General features: G+C 54.7%; 1 protein-coding gene across 2 annotated transcripts in view; it reads right to left on the reverse strand.

The window, feature by feature from the left end:
* EVC (EvC ciliary complex subunit 1) overlaps positions 1 to 17373 on the reverse strand; it is a 72669-nt gene that overhangs the window by 21219 nt on the left and 34077 nt on the right. For both annotated transcript variants that reach the window (XM_047092145.1, XM_047092146.1), the window contains exons 10-12: positions 15632 to 15780; positions 13273 to 13371; positions 4812 to 5024 (exon numbers count right to left, since the gene is read on the reverse strand). In XM_047092145.1, the coding sequence (XP_046948101.1) occupies positions 4812 to 5024; positions 13273 to 13371; positions 15632 to 15780 (461 nt within the window). The remainder of the gene's footprint in view (positions 1 to 4811; positions 5025 to 13272; positions 13372 to 15631; positions 15781 to 17373) is intronic.

The raw sequence follows: 17373 nt of genomic DNA on the forward strand, positions 1-17373 counted from the left end.
TCGGGGTAGGTCTCATTGTGAGGGTGGCCTCGTGTGAGGGTGACGTGGGAACAAAGACTTCCCGCAGACACAGCAAGGCGAGAGCAGGCCCGTCAGCTGGAGGAGGAGAAGGACAGTGTGGCCGGAGCAAAATGAGCCGGGGGTGGGGTGGGGTGGGGAAATGAGCAGGTCACAGGGAAGCCAGGTCCTGACATGCAGGGCCTCGTAGGGCACTGTGAGGACACCGGCTTTACACACGAAATGAGAAGCCACTGGGGGGTTTGGAGCACAGAAGTGACACAACGTGACAGTGTCTTTTAGCAAACCTGACATGCTGGAGATTGTAAGATGCACAATCATTTTAAGTATCGCTAAGGGAAAAAAAAATCGCTGCCAATTAAATTACGATGCATCGCAACTTCCAGGCTGGGAAAGCACGTTTAAAATGTGCATCTTAAAAGTTAGTGTCATGTGGTATGTTTTTAAAGTATGACTCTGGCCGGGGGTTGAGACTAGATCACAGCGGGGGAAGGCGGTTTCAGGGGGACCAGGGGGCCGGCCGTCTTGGTGATCTGACGAGAGGTGTGGTGGCTACGACCAGGCGCGAGAGCAGGGGTGGCGAAAGTGGCTCCTCTCTGGACTGGACAGAAGGCAGAGTCAGTTGGATGTGGGGTGTACTAAAGAAGGGTGAGTCGTGGGGTGCCTGGGTGGCTCAGTCGGTTAAGTGTCCGCCTTCGGCTCAGGTCATGATCTCACGGTCCGTGAGTTCGAGCCCCGCGTCGGGCTCTGGGCTGATGGCTCAGAGCCTGGAGCCTGCTTCGGATTCTGTGTCTCCCTCTCTCTCTGCCCCTCCCTCATTCATGCTCTGTCTCTCTCTGTCTCAAAAATAAATAAACGTTAAAAAAAATTAAAAAAAAAAAAAAAGAAGGGTGAGTCGAGGCAACCCCAAGGGTCTTGGTCCGGTTGACTGGAAGGATAGAGGAAGGACAGAGAAGAGTGTGGATGGAGAGGGTTGGCAGGAAGACGGGGGGCAGTTCTGTTTCGGGCATGCGACATTGCACATGCCTACGAATCATACGCACAGAGATCTCAGGGAGAGAGCTGGGCTGGGACACATTGCGAGCTGGAGACATAAATGAGCGAGTTGCCGACCTCAGCCCCACCACCACGAGGAACAGAATCCTGCCAAGGACTGTGTAAGTGAGCTTGGATGCCATCCCCTCCCAGCCGAGCCCCGGGAGGAGACTCAGCCACGGCCTTCATTGCAGCCGTGAGATCCCAGGCAGGGGACTCCGTGTCCAGACTCCACCGCTGAGGCGGCAGAAGAGAGAGAGCCAAGCAGCGGTTTCAAGGAGGAGGGGAGAGCCCAACTCCAGAGAACAGGAGCTCTCGATATGGAAAGCGGGAGACAGCGCGGACGGAGCCCAGGTGCTGTGGCTGAGCGCGGCAGGACAGGCCAGGAGCTCAGCACAGGCGGGGGCAGGTGTGGTGGCCAGGTGATGGAAACCCGCCAGGGGTGGGGTGGAGAGGGTGCGGGCAGAGTGGGAGGTGGCACCAGGACGCAAAGCCTGCTGGACCGACTGCAACGCGGTGTCCCTTACAGCGGTAAGTGCTACGGGGCGTGCGACTGCCACATTCCTTGTCAAAGGTGAGAACTCCGTGGTGGCCTATTATTCTCCTACTTCTGCTGTTTGCGCTGCAAACTTCGTAGCTTGAAACAACACAAACTCATGATCTTATACTTCTGGAGGCCAGAAGTCCAAGCTGGGGCTCAAGGGGCTAAAATCAAGGTGTCAGCAGGCTTCCATACCTTCTGGAAGCTCCAGGGCAACATCCATTTCCCTGCCCTTTCCAGCTGCTGGAGGCCACCTGCATTCCTTGGTAAGTAGCTGCTTCTTCAATCCTCAATCCAGCGATGGCTGGCTGAGACTTTCTCTAACCAACCATATCAGTCTGACTCTCCTGCACCCCCCCCCCCCCGCCACTCCCTTGTAAGGACCCTGGATGGTCCAGAATTGCCCTATCTCAAGATCCAAAACTTAATCATTTTTGCCAGGTCCCTCTTGCCACGTGAAGTCACGTGATCACAGCTGTTGGGAATTAGGATGGGGGTTCCTCTGGGGGGACCTAACCCAGCGGACTGGGGAGAAGCCCAGAAACCGACACTAGAACACATTACTTTTTGAGAAGCACTATGCTACAACCTGTTCCAATTGGGTAATTGACAGATTCCATACTGTTTAACAACTTCCTGGAGTCCTAAGACACGAAATCACCAAAGCCCTTTGGGTAGAAGACAATTTCACAGCCTGGGTGTGCGTTTCATTTTCCACGAACAGTTTGTTGGTGCTTTTCTTCTTACCACTAAATATTCACCTGAATCACAGAAAGCTCATCTGTCACTTTGATCGTCAAGGAGGAAATATAGCAAGCGAAAGTGCACACGGACCTCTAAGTATCTTGTGGAAATTGACTGCAATTAAACGACCAATCAGTCAGTTAACTGTGACATATACACATTGAGAAAACGGTCTTGGGTCATACTTATCCAATCAGCTGATGAGGTCAGTAACTATCCTGCTTGCTTGTTGCATGCAAAACTCCTGAAACACTGCTACACAAGCCAAGGAAAATTCACATGCACGCGAATACTCCCAGAGCAAATAAATAGGAATTAATAACCAGATGTTATGCGCTGTCTACGATTTGCTTCAAATAACTTAAGACTCATAACCAGAGGGTTTCCGATGCATCATGGATGTGGGTGTTAATAATTTATCGGAAATGAAATTCTGGATCTTTTTTCGATGTCAATATCATTAAGTAATGAAACGGACGCTGTGTGAAAGGTCTTATCTTGCATTATCTCACAGCAGCCCTATTGGGTATTTGATCCCAATTTTTCACACCGAAGCAGAGATTCTGAGACATTTAGCAAGTTGTGCAAAATCCCAGAGCCGTGAGGAGTCAGCTAACCGGCCAAGGTCACCCAGCCCATCAACGGGTTGCGCTGACTCAAACTCAGGCATCCAGCTTCCAAGGTTAGGAGCCCGTCTGCATTTAGGGAGCCTTCATCAGGGGCACGTTAGACTCACCTGGCGATCTTGTCCCCGTCCCTCCCCAGAGACTGTAAATGAAGCGGCCTGGGCCCAGCATCGCTATGAATCCACAGATTCAGCTACACGTACATCCCTAAGGTGAGCCTGTGATAATTTCCAAGGCCGCACTGTTGTTGTTGGTAATGCAGCAAACTTTTCCTGAGCCCTTGCTGTGTCCCAGCCCCTGGGCTTTCCATAAGGGAGTGTAAAAGTGAAAAGCAGCGGTGCTGTCCTTCAGGAGCTTAGAGCCAAAGGCAGGAGACAGTAACCAATGAAAGGAAAGCATGATGCAGCTGACAGAGGACTGAGATAAACCAGAAGGAAGTCCAACAGGAAACTAGGTCTTGTGCTGCCCTGCGGCTCTGAGTGGCCATGTGTTTGCATGATGGTTCCTCTTACTTACTTGGTACTTTGGACAGCTCCAGTCAGCTGCTTTGGAAAACCTGCGTTCCTTTCATCAGCCCAGTGCTCTTTGGTAATGATGGGTGTACTTGGACTTGGGAGACCCATCGTAAAGAGATGGTGGGGGGGGGGTTGTTTCTTATAACAAGCACGGGGTGGGGGGCAGTCCGAGGCTGGGACAGTGACGCACACTCTCTGTCCCTACCTTCCTGCGCAGCCTCCATTCTCCTGCCTCTGAGTCAAAGGAAGGCTGGGCCACCCCAGGCCTGCTGCACACGCTCTGGGCAGGAAGAACGGGGAGTCCTGAAGAAGGCGATTTCTCCAAGCAACACTTGGCTTTTGTATTAGATATGGGAAAGGGAAGCTCTTTGCAGGGACCACACTTTGAGGCCAAGACTATCGGCCACTGCTAGATACCCGGATATTGAACACATTACTTTTAGAGCCTCTAGCGTGCAGGAAGGCCAGGGAGAGAAAGGACACACAGGTGTCTGTCACGCTTGGAAATTCCCCCTTTGTTAGACACATTTTAGTTGTTCTTTAATAAAATTAATGTCTATTCGCTTCCTGTTGCGGCTGTCACACATTCCCACAAATTCTGTGGTTTAAAACAACACAAAATCATGACCTTACAGTTCTGGAGGCTCCGGGGTTGGGTGGCGGGGGGATCCGCACCCAGCCTTTTCCAGCCTCCAGAGGCGACTGCATCGCTCGGTGCATGGCCAGATCATGCCAACCTCTGCTCAGGTCACTACTTTTCATTCTCCGTCTCTGACCCTCCTCCTTCCCTCTTACAAGGACCCTGTGATTACACTGGGGCCACCTGGTGGCTCCACCTGGAGAATCTCCCCATTTCAACACCCTTAATAGAATCACTTCGGCAAGGTCCCTTCTGCCGTGTTAAGTGACACGTTCACAGGTTCTGGGGATTAGGATGTGGATGTCTTCGAGGGCCATTATTCTATCTACCACATTTATAACGTGGTTTTAATATTGAAACAGACTTGCACTGAAAAGCGGGAATTCTATGTGTGTAGCAGCCTCCCCCCCATGACCAAGTCCACTCCCTTATAAGCCACCTTCCGGCCTCCCGTCGTTCTAGAGAACAGGCATTGCTGCCCTTCCCTGATGGATCAGCCGGAGACATTATCTAGTGACTTCTCAGCCTCTGCTCTCCTCTCCGGCCCACCCTGGCGGCCAGGGGCTGGCAAGCACAATCTCGGTACCGTGCCCAACACGGGCACTAGGGGACGCTCCATGGACGAAATCTCTCATTATTCTTCCTAAGTGCAAAACATGCGGACCCCAGACCTGGTTTTACAAAATACCCACCTGCTTGTCTTGCTCCAGGAGATCTTGGAAAAGTTCCCACTGCTGTTTCCGGAAGCGATTGGACTTCCCCAGCTGCCAGGCTGTGTTCTCCTGGACCTCCTGCCTCAAGTTCTCACAGTCTGCCTGGGACAGGCCAGTCATTCCTGGGAGCGTCTGAAGGAACAGGACGTCCACAAACTTCTGGAACGTTTCCACGGTGCTGCGGTACAGCTCCTGAAGCCGAGAGCCACATGATGGAGTTATAAGTCGTGGTCTCACTCTGGGCAGGGCCGTGGGCTTCCCACAAGACAGAGAGCAAACCCAGCGGAGGGAGCTCTCAAGCCACAGACACACACACACACACACACACACACACACACACACACACACAGGAAACACCTGCTGCCTTCCAGCCCGTTCACCCCGACCCAGTCCTGCCGTCTGCCCCACAGGCCCTGACTCTCTGGTGACCCCTCTGAACCTCCCTCCAGATTATTTTTACCACCCCTGGCCTCTCAGCCTCCCTCCACCCCCCACACTTAGGCCGGTTATTTGCATAAACCACAGATCTTATTATAATTCCAGCTCAAATAACATGAGACCCCTCTCTCCTGGTTGCTATCAGGGTCACCTAGCAGGGCTGCTGGGAGGTCCTGCCCCACTTTCCACTCTTATGTTCCCTTCAGCCCACCTCGCCCACTCCAGTCTTTTCCCGAAAATGTATTTCTTTAAATTGAGGCAAACCAAAAAACACATGTATGATAATATATTAAACACCTGTGATTCCACCACTCAGATCTTTTTTTTTTGTAGAGATTAAAAATACTAAAGTTTACAGGTGGAATTGGAATCCTTTATGTTCCTCCTGTCGTTCTTTTCCCCCTCCCTCCCAGCATCCTCAGAGACATCCATCCCCATGACCTCAACATCTCTCTTTCCAGCTTGGATTTCTACACCCTCACTACATATTATGTTCATAAATGTGGCTTTCATGTGAGTTATCCACATAAATGGCATCTTGTGGCACGTTTCACAACACAGAGGCTTTTTCAAGCCACTCCCCTTGTCCCAAATCCAGACACTTTCATTCCTGGAGTGGACTCCTCTTCATCCTGCAAAACCCCTGCAAAATAACCCCTTCTCTGTGAAGCACTCCCTGGGTGGCTCAGACTAACGTGGCTGTCTCTGACCCTGGCTTCCCACAGCTCTTTGGTCAGCTGCCCAGGGCATTGAAACTACAATTTATCTGTCACCCCTCCCCCAAACCACAGTTCTCTGCAAGCGGGGGCCACATGATACTCAGATCGCACCAACATCTTGCGTCCTCCTGGACCAAACACCTGGGTTCGGTACCTGAATGTATCACACACGGACGTGATGTCCAATGCCCATTCTGCAATCTCTGCCTAGGAACTCCCCACACATGTCCCAAAACTCAAGTTGCGGTCTCCTCTTCGGGGAAGGCCTTCCTGACTGCAGGGTTTGATTGGACTCAGTGTGATTTAGGCTGAACACCTCCTTCCTTCTGGGGTTCTGGAACCTCGGTGCAGACCAGGTAAACAGCACCCATGTGACTGACCCCCCCCTCAAAATCCTTGGACTCCTAAGCTCAGGAGAGCTTCCCTGGTGACACCACTCCACACAGGTTATCACACTGCAGGGGTGGAATTATGCACAGCTCCGCTGGGAGAGGATTCTGGAAGCCTGCTCTTGGTTCCTTCTGGACTTGGCTCGCCCCGTGCACCTGTTCCCTTCGCCGATTCTGCTTTGAATGTCTTCACTGAAATTTAGCATAAGTGGGTTCTGTGCTGAGTCCTACAAGTCCCCCACCAAATGATCAAACCTGAGCATGGTTTGGGGGGCACCAAAGAGGAACCCTTCCTCTGCTGCCCCTCTGGCACCTGCCTCCCTTTGTGGTCACTGGCTGTGTCATTGTCCTTCTCAAGGACGAGACCAGGAAGTTTCTTAACAGTCTTGTCTTACTACCTAAGCATCTGTAGGGCCTGACATAGCGCCTGGCACACAGCAGGTAAGACACTATAACTGGTAATAATTATGAATTCCTACCATATACCAGGGGATGCCACGAACTCTCTTCTTGTATAATCTCTTTCAATCCTTGTAACAGTGCAATGGTGATGTTCTATTATAACTACCATTATTTCAGATGAGGAAACTAAGGCACTGATCAGGAAAGTAACCGGACATGGTTTGTAGAGAGTGGGTCCTGGCCACTGGACGGTCGGACTCGTGCTCATAACCAGTATGCTACAAGGAGAGCATACTCTCTTTTTGAAAGAAAAATAAACATATTCTCAGCACCTGGAATGGTGTACCTAGGTCATACCTGGTGTGTTCAATGAATAGAAATTAAATTGAAGTCGGTGTTAATTAAACCCAATGAAAGTCCTGCTTTAAGGAGCTCATAGCCAAGCTGGAGTTTGTTCAGAATACAGTGATCACAACGGGGACTTAAGTGATCCACAGCCTTTCGAAGGTTTAGAGAGCCTACCGATAATGGACAAACAGCTCATTTGGACCAATCCTCCCTCTGAGAATGAATGAAAAACAAAGCTGGACAAAAGGCTTATTAAACGATCATGAAAGTCCCAAGAGCCAACAAGACAGCGAGGAGAACACGAGCAGAGGTCGTGAAGAAGGCACAGTCAGAGAAGCGTGCCCAGCTCTGGGGCTGTGCTTAGCCATGGGAGCGGGTCCATCCAGGGGAGACAGCTGAGCACCTGATAGGACTTCTGATGGCCACCAGCTCAAAAGGGAGCTCATGGCTCCCCAGGGGTGGGTCCTGGTAAGTCATTCCATGCTTAGCGTCAGAACCCAAAAAGCTGCACCATGAATGCAATGGAAGGGAACAGACTCTGACTGGTTTAAACAGCTGCAGCCCAGAGTCCGTTCATGGGGGTGGCCCAGGACATTTTAGGCCCTGACCTCAAATTAAGGTCACCTTGAACCCCAGAGGCCCAGTCATCTGGCAGAAGCAAAGGCAAATCCTCTTTGGAGGACATGACTGTGTGCCTGAAAATACTTTCACAAATAAATGTACACATTTGGAATAAGGCATATAATAAAAAAACAAAGAGGCACACAAGGAGATAAGACAACATCACCAAAGACCCCACAGACAACAGACATCAAAAACAAGCCCTCAGGTACCCCCGGGGGCGTAATTATAGGACGCGGACTTTAAAGTACTGATGCTCTCTATAGCACGAAATTAAAAGCCACTCCCGAGCCTCGAAGCAAAGAGCTGGCCACGTGGCATCAGCACATCCTCCGGCGGGGCTGGGGCTCGAGGTCAGGCAGGTCCGCGTGGCTGAGCCCCGGTAAACTGCGGACCACGGCTCAGGTGGGCTTCCGTGGCCGGCCACACGCAGTGTGTGATGCCACGAGGGGTCAGTGCCGTCCACACTCGGTGGGAAAGGACACCTGAAAGGGTCGGGATGGGAGCCCTGGATTCTGCCCCACACGCCGACTGTGCTCTGCATGCTTGTGCCGGAATAAACCGTAACCGTGGGCAGAACAGCTTTCCGTGGAGTCCTTCTCAAGGACTTGGGGACCCCCAAACTTGCATTTGGTGTCAGGCTTGAGGGTGTCTGGGGATTCCTCCCAAACGTTCCCTGGGCGCCTAGAATGATCACTGCTGCCTTCTTTGAGGACAGTTTCATTTTTGCTTTTATTTTCTTCAGCCCGGACTCTTGGGGGGGAGACTCGGAAGCTGAGAGAGGGCTCAGGCTGGGCAGGCTGCCGTCCCACCGCACTCCTCAGCAGACCCAGCACGGGTGGGACAGTCCCGAGTGAGATCCAAATCAACAAGTAGGTCGACACGGCACCCTGGAAGGGGACGGTGGCAGCCCAGCCGTGTGCCCATCACTACCAGGACGACTCTGGGCTCGTTCCAGCCGTCTCTTCACGAAGCACCAAGACGTGTTCTTCAGCGGCCACTGTCTCAGTCTCACCGAGAATGTGCCATTTGTTTAAAGGCCGAGCGATGGTGAGAATTTAGAAACGCGCTTTTCTCCGCAGCCTGAGAACCCTCAGGTGGTCATCGAATTTATCGCACAGCCTCCGTGCCCGTGACATCATGATCGACGTCCTGCCCAGAGAGGGGAGATGACGACTCCCGGGGCCTGGGTCTGCGGAAGAGCCAGCCAGACCGCAAGGCGCATCATGTCCTGCGTATGTTCTGTGCTCACACAGCCTCCCGGGCAGGCAGTGATGACGACCGCGGTCGCGATAATATGTTTTGAATGCTCACCACGGGCCTGACGAATGTGCGAGCTTGTTTAAGCCTCTGAATAGCTAGTCCTGTGGAGAAAGCTTATTATTCCCGTCGGAACAAAGGAGATGAGATGCTGACCATCAAAACAGAGCCCGACCCAGACTTCTCGCCGCCCCCACCCGCGCCATCCCAGTGCAGGCCCCCACGGTCTCCTGCCCGGACCGCCGCAATGCGTCCCCAGATCCCCGCCTCCACCTCTGCCCACCCCCCCCCCCACAGTGCCTTCCCTGCACAGAAGCCAGAGGGATCCTCGCAAAACATGAGCCAAGTCACTTCCCTACTCAAAACACGCCAGTGGCTTCCCGTGCTGCTCCGATGTCAGTGCAGATGTCTTCAGATGGATTGCAGGGCCCTGCGGGTGGAGGCTGTCCGACCTCGGCCCTAACCCTGCCCTCCCGTGGCGGCTGCTGGATCCCCGAGCTTGTCGCTGGCTCCGGAGCTTTGCAAAGATGAGCACTTTATTTATTTGGTTTGCGGCTGACTAGGTTGCACAAAACAGGGCTCAGTAATACTGAACGAAAAGGAATGAACAAACTCCCCCACGAGTCAGCAAGGAAGCCAGATTCACACTCTGCGGCAAGAGCTGTGCTCCTCAGCCTGGGGCCTGAGACCCCCTGCTCAGTGTGCTCAGCAGTCGGGTAGCCAGGGAGGTATTTACTGAGCACCTACTGTGTGCTGGGCCCTAGGCCCCAGCCCTGCTCTCCTGCTGCCATAATGGTCGATAACGTTCTCCGTCTCCATTCTGCAGACGAGGAGGTGAGCTCAGAGAGGTTAAGGCTCTTGCCCGAGGTCACCCAGCGAGGAATGGCTCTGCCAGCATTTAACCGGCTCATTCAGTTTCTCTCTACTCCACCTGAGGGCTTCAACCTCTCCTTCCGGAAATACCAGGAAAGCAGTTCCCAATAACCAAAGGCAACGATTTCCACAATGAAGGAACATAAAAGAAACCAAAGTTATCTGGAACCAAAGGGTTCAACATGAGCTGATAAAGAGTCTGAGGGGGCACCCGGGTGGCTCAGTCAGTTAACCGTCTGACTCTTGATTTCGGCTCAGGTCATGATGTCACAGTTCCAGAGACTGAGTCCCGCGTTGGGCTCTGTACTGAGAGCACGGAGCCTGCTTGGGATTCTCAATCTGTCTCTCTCTCTCTGCCCCTCCCCCACTCACTCTCACTCGCTCTCTCTCAAAATAAATAAATAAACATTAAAAACAATGGATCCGAGGAAACACGGCTGGACTAACTCTGGGAGACAAGCTGGCACAGGACTTTGGTCACGTCCTTTACAAGCAGCTACGCAGATGCACGGAGTCACAAGCGCCTTCTTGTGCCGTGCGCCTCCAAGGACCGCCTCACGAGGCACAGAGTCCAGCAGGTGTCACGCCTGGTTCGCACCGGACAGCCTCTCCTGATGCTAGAATAAAGGGGGTCTTTAATCTCAGCCCGAGCTCTCACAGGCCCGGCAATCAGACCCAAGCGCAGGAAAACCAAATGCATAACATCGTAAGGACGCCACCGGAGGGATGGGGCTGTGGTCACTTCGGTGTCACCACAGACCTTTATTGAAGCGAATGTAATTCCTGGCAGCCACAGAGACTGGCCAGGCACTTCCGTACGCGCTGCCCGTTCCTCCGGCAGCAACGACCGGCGGGCATTTCGTCTTTGCTTTATGGAGAAGGAAAGCGGGTTCGGTTGGAAGATCTTCGCCTCCAATCCCAGCTCAAGAGAGGGAGTGTCAGCCTGCCGGAGGGGGGGTCGGGGCCCGTGGGGCGGGGCATTCAGAGCAGCTGCCCCACGAGTGTTAGCTCACTGGACCACCCCACCCCCTCCAAGACAGCGGTTCTCAAACTCTGCGGCATCAGAATGTCGTTGGGATGGAGGAAACCGAGGCACAAGTCAGACAAGCTGTTCCTGATCACGTAACTGGCGAACAGCCTGGATGTCACTACTACACGGCCGCCACACTGAGCAAATGCTTCGTGGCAAGAACATCAGCACCGAAGGTAGAAGGACTTCTTTTAAATCCCGTCTTTACTACTCGTTGACTCTAGAACTTGAGCAGGACGGTGGGGCCGGCACAGGGAGGCTGTGTAACCAACGCAAGTCACACAGCATTGTTAGCATCCAGGGCGGGCCTGGGACTCAGCTTTCTCACTCCCCGCCCAGGGATCTGAGTCCTGACAAGGCTGTTCGTTTCCTGCCTGGGGGGGTCTGGGGCTTTGACTAATTGAATGCCACCCTGCACATTTCTCGAGAGAACCCTTCCCAGCTCCACATCTGCATAGGAAGGAAAATGCAGTTTTCACCACACAGGTTTCTCATTTGGATTAAGTGATCAAATTCTCAGACAGCACTTAAGACAGTAGCTTGCCTGGAACAAAGATCGGCTTCTGTATCAGTTTCCTGTGGCCGCCATAGCAAAATCCCATAAACCATGTGACTTTAAACAACAGAAATGGATTCTCTCACGGCTGTGAAGGCAGAAGGCAGAGACCAAGATGTCGGGCAGCACTTGGAGGGCAGCACTCCCTCCAAAGGCTCTACAGGAGGGTCCTTGCCATCTCCTCCAGCTCTGGTGGCCCCCGGTGCTGGAGTCACCAGCACCAGTCATTGGATTCAGGGCCCCTCTCAGTCACTATGGTCTCATCTCAACCAATTACATCTTCAAAGACCCTATTTCCAAACAAGGTCACATTCGGAGATTCCAGGGGAACTTGAAATTTGGGGGGATGCCGTTATGAATAGGATTGTGTCCCCCAAATTCAAATACAGAAGCCCTAACCCCAATGTGACTGCACCTGGAGATGGCCCTCAAGGAGATACCGCAGGTTAAGTGGGGTTATAAGAGATGCCCTCAGCTCACAGGGCTGATGTCCTAACACGAAGAAGACACCAGAGTACTCTTTCTCGCCATGAGCACAGAGGAAAGGCCAAGTGAGGACACGGCGAGAAGGCGGCCATCTGCAAACCAGGAAGAGGGTCCTCAACAGAACCCAACCACGCCCCCACCTTGATCTTGGACTTCTGGCCCCCAGAACGGTATATACGATGATATATACATCCTCTGTTTAAGCTCCCCTGTCTGGGGCACTTTGTTACGGCAGCTGAACTGACTCATACAGACCCTATTCACCCAGTATAGCTGCCACGACGGTGAGGGTTTGTACTTCCCGCCTTCAGATGTTTTTCTGGGCCTGGGATGTCCCCCCAACTCCTCGTCCACAGGGCCTGTCTCCTCCCTTAAGGCTTGGCTCAGGCATCACTTCCTGCATACAGTTGTCTTCGACCTGGCCTGAACCCCAGGGCATCCCTCATGCCCCCTCCCTGTACCCTAAAGCGGGATGTTACAAGGGGAGCCAGCCCCGAGGGGGTGTGTCCCAGATGCCCGCGGCTGCCTCAGGGCCCCCCCCAACCCCCCGTGTATTCGGTGTTCACGCCACTCCCAAGAAGAAGGGCTGTCATTGTCCCCATAGCCCAGGCGGGGAAACAGGGAACCAGAGAGGCCCAGGGAAGTCTGGAGGCCACACAGCGAGGAAGGGGAAGAGCCAGGACGCCGACCCAGGCACTTTGGGTCTGGCGTCGACCCTTCACGCGCTACCCATCACGATGGCACTTGTCAACTTCCTTTGCGACGACACGTCTGCATTTCTGCCTTTCCAGCAGCTCAGGGTGTGTACCCGAGGCAGGCGCTCTGTGTCTCAGTGATCACCATATCCCCGGGAGCCCCTGTCACTCCGGAGGGCGCGTGCGCACGCCTGTTCTCCCAAAGCCAGCCCTCCAGGCAAGCGGGGATCCCCTGCCCCGTTCCTCCGGAACTGCATGAGGTTGTCCAGTGAGAAAGGGGGGCGGTGCCGGCACTCCGAGCCAGGCCTCGCGCTCCCTCCTCATCACGGCTCTACCCTGACAACACCCACAAAAGCCGGCCTACTGTCCATCCTGGGTGAACTCACTTCCAAAGGCCATTGCCTCTAGGGACACTTGGAGGAAAGAGCCCTGAGCTCCACAGAAAACGGAAGGTTTTCTGGTATATGAGGTGGGGAGGGACCCATGGCGGGCGTGTGCCCAGCCAGAGGGCCGGGGCTGGACCCAAACCTGCATCTCTGGGGCCCCGGGCTGGAGGATGTGAGATTCCCACGCCCACGCAGATCCTGAGGGTTCTCTGGAGGTCCCCCCGTGATGCCACATACCTGGCACAGCACAGCCATGGCCTCGGTGGTCCTGACGTCCTCCTGTTCCTCCAGGTAACTCTGGGCCAACCTCTGTCTCTCCAGGACTTCATGAAAAGCCTGTGAGAAAAACAGGGGCTGAAGCAATCCCACGAGACAATGCTGATTTTTTTTTTTTCTAGAAAAAAGGACCCCTGCCTCTCAGATCTGAAGGATGTCCATCCCTGATTTATATACAAGGAGGGGCACCTGGGGGGCTCAGTCAGTTAAGCGTCTGACTTCGGCTCAGGTCATGATCTCGAGGTTCGTGAGTTCGAGCCCCACATTGGGCTCTCCGTTGTCGGCGCGGAGCCTGCTTGGGATTCTCTCTCTCCCTCTCTGTCTTCCCCTCCCCTGCCCCACCCCAAATAAATAAACAAACTTCAAAAAATGTATATACGTGAAACCAGAGGCACAGGGATATCACGAGGCTGCAGTTTGCAAATTTGGTCGCCTGGCCACAAGCCACCCAGACATCATTCTGTGACTAAACTGCTGGGGACCACCACCCAGGCTCTGGGAGACCACCCAGACAGGCCATGAGAGGTCAGTGTGGTCAGTGACCAGCCAGGCTCACCCTGACCACGTGGCTGGGCACCGCCCTGAGGAGCCCAGAGAAGGGCAGGGAGCAGACACAGGGGTGCATCAGGGGGTCCCACACACGATCAGGGAGGCATGGCAGGTCATAGCGACAGAGGGAAAGATTCCTCTCAGGGAGGGTCCACAGGGGAAAACTCCTCGTGTGCACTGAGTCTTTAAGGACAAGGAAGTTTCCCTGGAAGATGGGGAACCCACGCTACTGGGGTTCTAGGAGCCCTGCAGCTGGGACCAGGCGGTACGAATCCGTCCGGCCCTGGTGGGGGCACGGAGCGGGAGCTGGGCTGAGAGGGAGGGGCAGGGACCAGAAAAAGAAAGGACACTGGGTCTGGGTGAGAGTTGCATTCATTCATTCATCCGTTCATTCACTCCTTTATTCACATATTTATCCTTTTTCTCATTCACTTGCGTATTCATCTATCCTTTTACACACTCGTCCAACCTGTTCTTCCCACACCCATGTCTCCTGAGCACCAGTGTGTGCCTGGCCTGGGCTGAGGTCCTGGGCAGCCTGTACCATGCGATGTTGGCGGAGGGGGCAGTACAATCATAGCCTCTCTCACTCTTTTAAAATTTTGTTAATGTTGATGTATTTTTGAGACAGAGAGAGAGACAGAGCATGAATGGGGGGAAGGCCAGAGAGAGAGGGAGACACAGAATCCGAAGCAGGCTCCAGGCTCCGAGCTGTCGGCACAGAGCCCAACGCGGGGCTCGAACTCACGGACCGCGAGATCATGACCTGAGCCGAAGTCAGACGCTTAACCAACTGAGCCACCCAGGCGCCCCAGCCTCTCTCACTCTTATTTCTGATGCATCTTCCCGAGGACAGAAACAGCCCCCGCCCCACTTTACTGCCTGGAAGGGGCCTGGGAGGAGGCTCCTTGAGGAAGGGGGCAGCTGGACCTTAAAGGGACCTCAAGGCCTCTCCTCTGTTTTCGGGGGTCTCCTCTCCTGGCTCCTCACCGGGGAGCTGCCGCTCGCTGCCCTCAAGGTGCCCCTGGGGGGGGGGGCGGTGCGTTCCTGTGACCACGTGGGTCACTGTCCCTCGATCCCCCTGGCAACACCGAGATGAGGTCCACCACAGGCCAATGCAGAGCAGAAGGGACCAGACAAGCAGTCTCGCTGGACCCTGACAACCCACGAGGTGGGTGCCATTACTCCCAGTGTGCAGATGAGGAAGCTGAGGGCTGGGGGGTGAGCGATGCATCCAAGGTCACTTGGCCCCCTAGCAGCAGAGTCGGTGTTCCAACCCATTTCCAAGCAGCCCCAGTGCCCAACGGCCTGACCACCGTGCAGGAAGGACAAGCGGACCCCACCCCGCCCATTAGCGGGGAAACACAGGGCCAAAGGCAGGGTCTTCTTCCTTCTGAGAACCTGAGCTGGGGTTGTTTCAGCCTGTGCCAGGGACAGCTCACTTCCTTGCCCTCAAGGACAGTGACCTCTTATCTCTTGTCGGCGAGTCTCCTCGTCCCCTTCCTTGTCAGGACAAGGGCATTTTCTAGCATGGCCACCTCCCTGGTCCTGCCGACTCAGCCTCACAGACACGGTCCCCGGGGCCCCTGGACGTGCCAAGGTCACCGGGCTGACACGTGGAGGCGAGAAGCTGACCTCGTGCCTGGCAGATGTCAACGCGTCTGGCTTTCCTGGCTCGGTCATGAGGACCAAGCCCCAGCACTCAACCTGCGTGGCTGTTCCCGGGATGGCCGTGCCCGTGGACATGGTGGGGAGTCAGGAGCAGGTTCACCTGGAGGAACTCGGCCGGATCGGAGGTCAGCTGTGCCTCGGCTAGGAAGCCCCTCTGCTCCTCTTCTCGAGCCAGCTTCAGCTTCGCCGTCCCCTCTGCCTGGTGGGCCAGCGACGCTTTAACCAGGTCTTTGCCTCGCTGCACAAACTCTGAAATGGAAATAAGCCATGGGACATGGCAGGTGACTCTCCCGGCAAGACCTTCCTGTCTCCTGCCGGCACCAAGGACGAGCCACACGGTTTGATCTTTTAGGCACGTGTGCTTCCAAAAGGCCAGTGTTAGGAGCTCCTGGTCCCACATTATTTGAGAGACCCCCACTTCCCCTCGGGCCCAGAGCTCAGGACACCACACGAAGCTTCACTTAGCTGATATGCAGGGCGGCCGGCCAACCTGACGAAGAAGAGGCATTTTCCTGGGGCAAAATGAGGGAGGTGGGGGTGACGCAGGGAGGGACAGGTGGTAAGGCAGGACAGAAGAGACGGGGTCTGCTGGGAGACAGTGACATCTCAGACTGTAATTGAGTCAAAAACCAGGAGGATGAGCCCAAGGGCAGGGCCTCTGCTTGATGGGGGAGGTTACAGGAGGGAGAAAGGCCGGGGTCTAAAACCACCCTCCACCCCGCCCCCGGTCACTCAGCCTGGCAGTGTGGCACAGCCCCGGGCGCTGGGGCCGTCCCAGGAGCAGGACCCAGCCCTGCTCCCAGTCTGCTCCTGGTCCTGAGAGGTTGAGACAAGGGTTAGGGAGAATCAGTGCCATGTGGATGAGGGACGGGGTGGTGGGGTGGGAAGGATGAGGCGTAACAGGCAGTGTGGGACCCCAGAGAAGGATCCGGGGAGAGGAGACAGAGAAGGCAGCCAGATCCTTCTCCCCAAATGGGGGCGATGTTGAGTGTAGAGGCTGGAAGAGTCCATGGGGGCCAGGCTACCAGGGGTCTGCAGTCCTTGGAGATGTTTGCTTCAGCATTTCATACATACACACACACACACACACACACACACACACACACACACACACACACACCTTCCACACTTGAGACACAAGCACACTTCCTTGGGTTTTGTCTGAGAATCTCTTAGCCTCTGACAGCAAAGAAAAGAGTGTGACCAGGTGTCCAGAGTCCTCCCTCTGCCCAAGGGTCCTCCCTCCACCCCCTGACTGTCTCTGCCTCCCCTGTCTTGTCCAAGTTCAACAGCCTGATCACCGGGGGCTGTGTGTCCTGTCCCTGCCACTCTCTGCTGCTGGGGCCTCTTTCCGCTGGTAAAGCCCAGGCCATTGTGTGTGATGACCCCCAAGGCCAGATGTGCTCATTCTACATGGTCCAGAGCTCCAACCAGCCAACACGTGGTCATAGAAGCCGTGACACCAAGTGACACAAAGACCTCGTGGAACGGCCTGGTTGGAGTCCTGAGGTCCCAGCACTGAGTGCCTGCCCTCTGGCCCCCTCTCCCCAGGGCAGCGGGCAGGCTTGGTGGAGGGGACATGAACCACTGCAGACAGAGGACCAGGTCCCTGGCTGCGATGAAACCCAGTGCTACGGACGGAACTGCGTCCCCCCAAATTGATACACTAAAGCCCTACCCGCCATGTGACTGCATTTGGAGACGGGGCCTAGACGGAGGCACTTAAGTTGAAATGAGTTCATGAGGCTGGGGTCCCAATCCCATAGGGCCGGGGCCTTAATGAGAAGAGGAACAGGTGCAGGAAAGCTCATTCTCTGCCATGTGGGGACCCGGGGAGAAGGT

This window comes from Lynx rufus, unplaced genomic scaffold (genome assembly GCF_022079265.1).
Source record: "Lynx rufus isolate CCGP_SWC_20201006 ecotype Redwood Valley unplaced genomic scaffold, mLynRuf1.p SCAF_3, whole genome shotgun sequence".
NCBI lineage: Eukaryota > Metazoa > Chordata > Mammalia > Carnivora > Felidae > Lynx > Lynx rufus.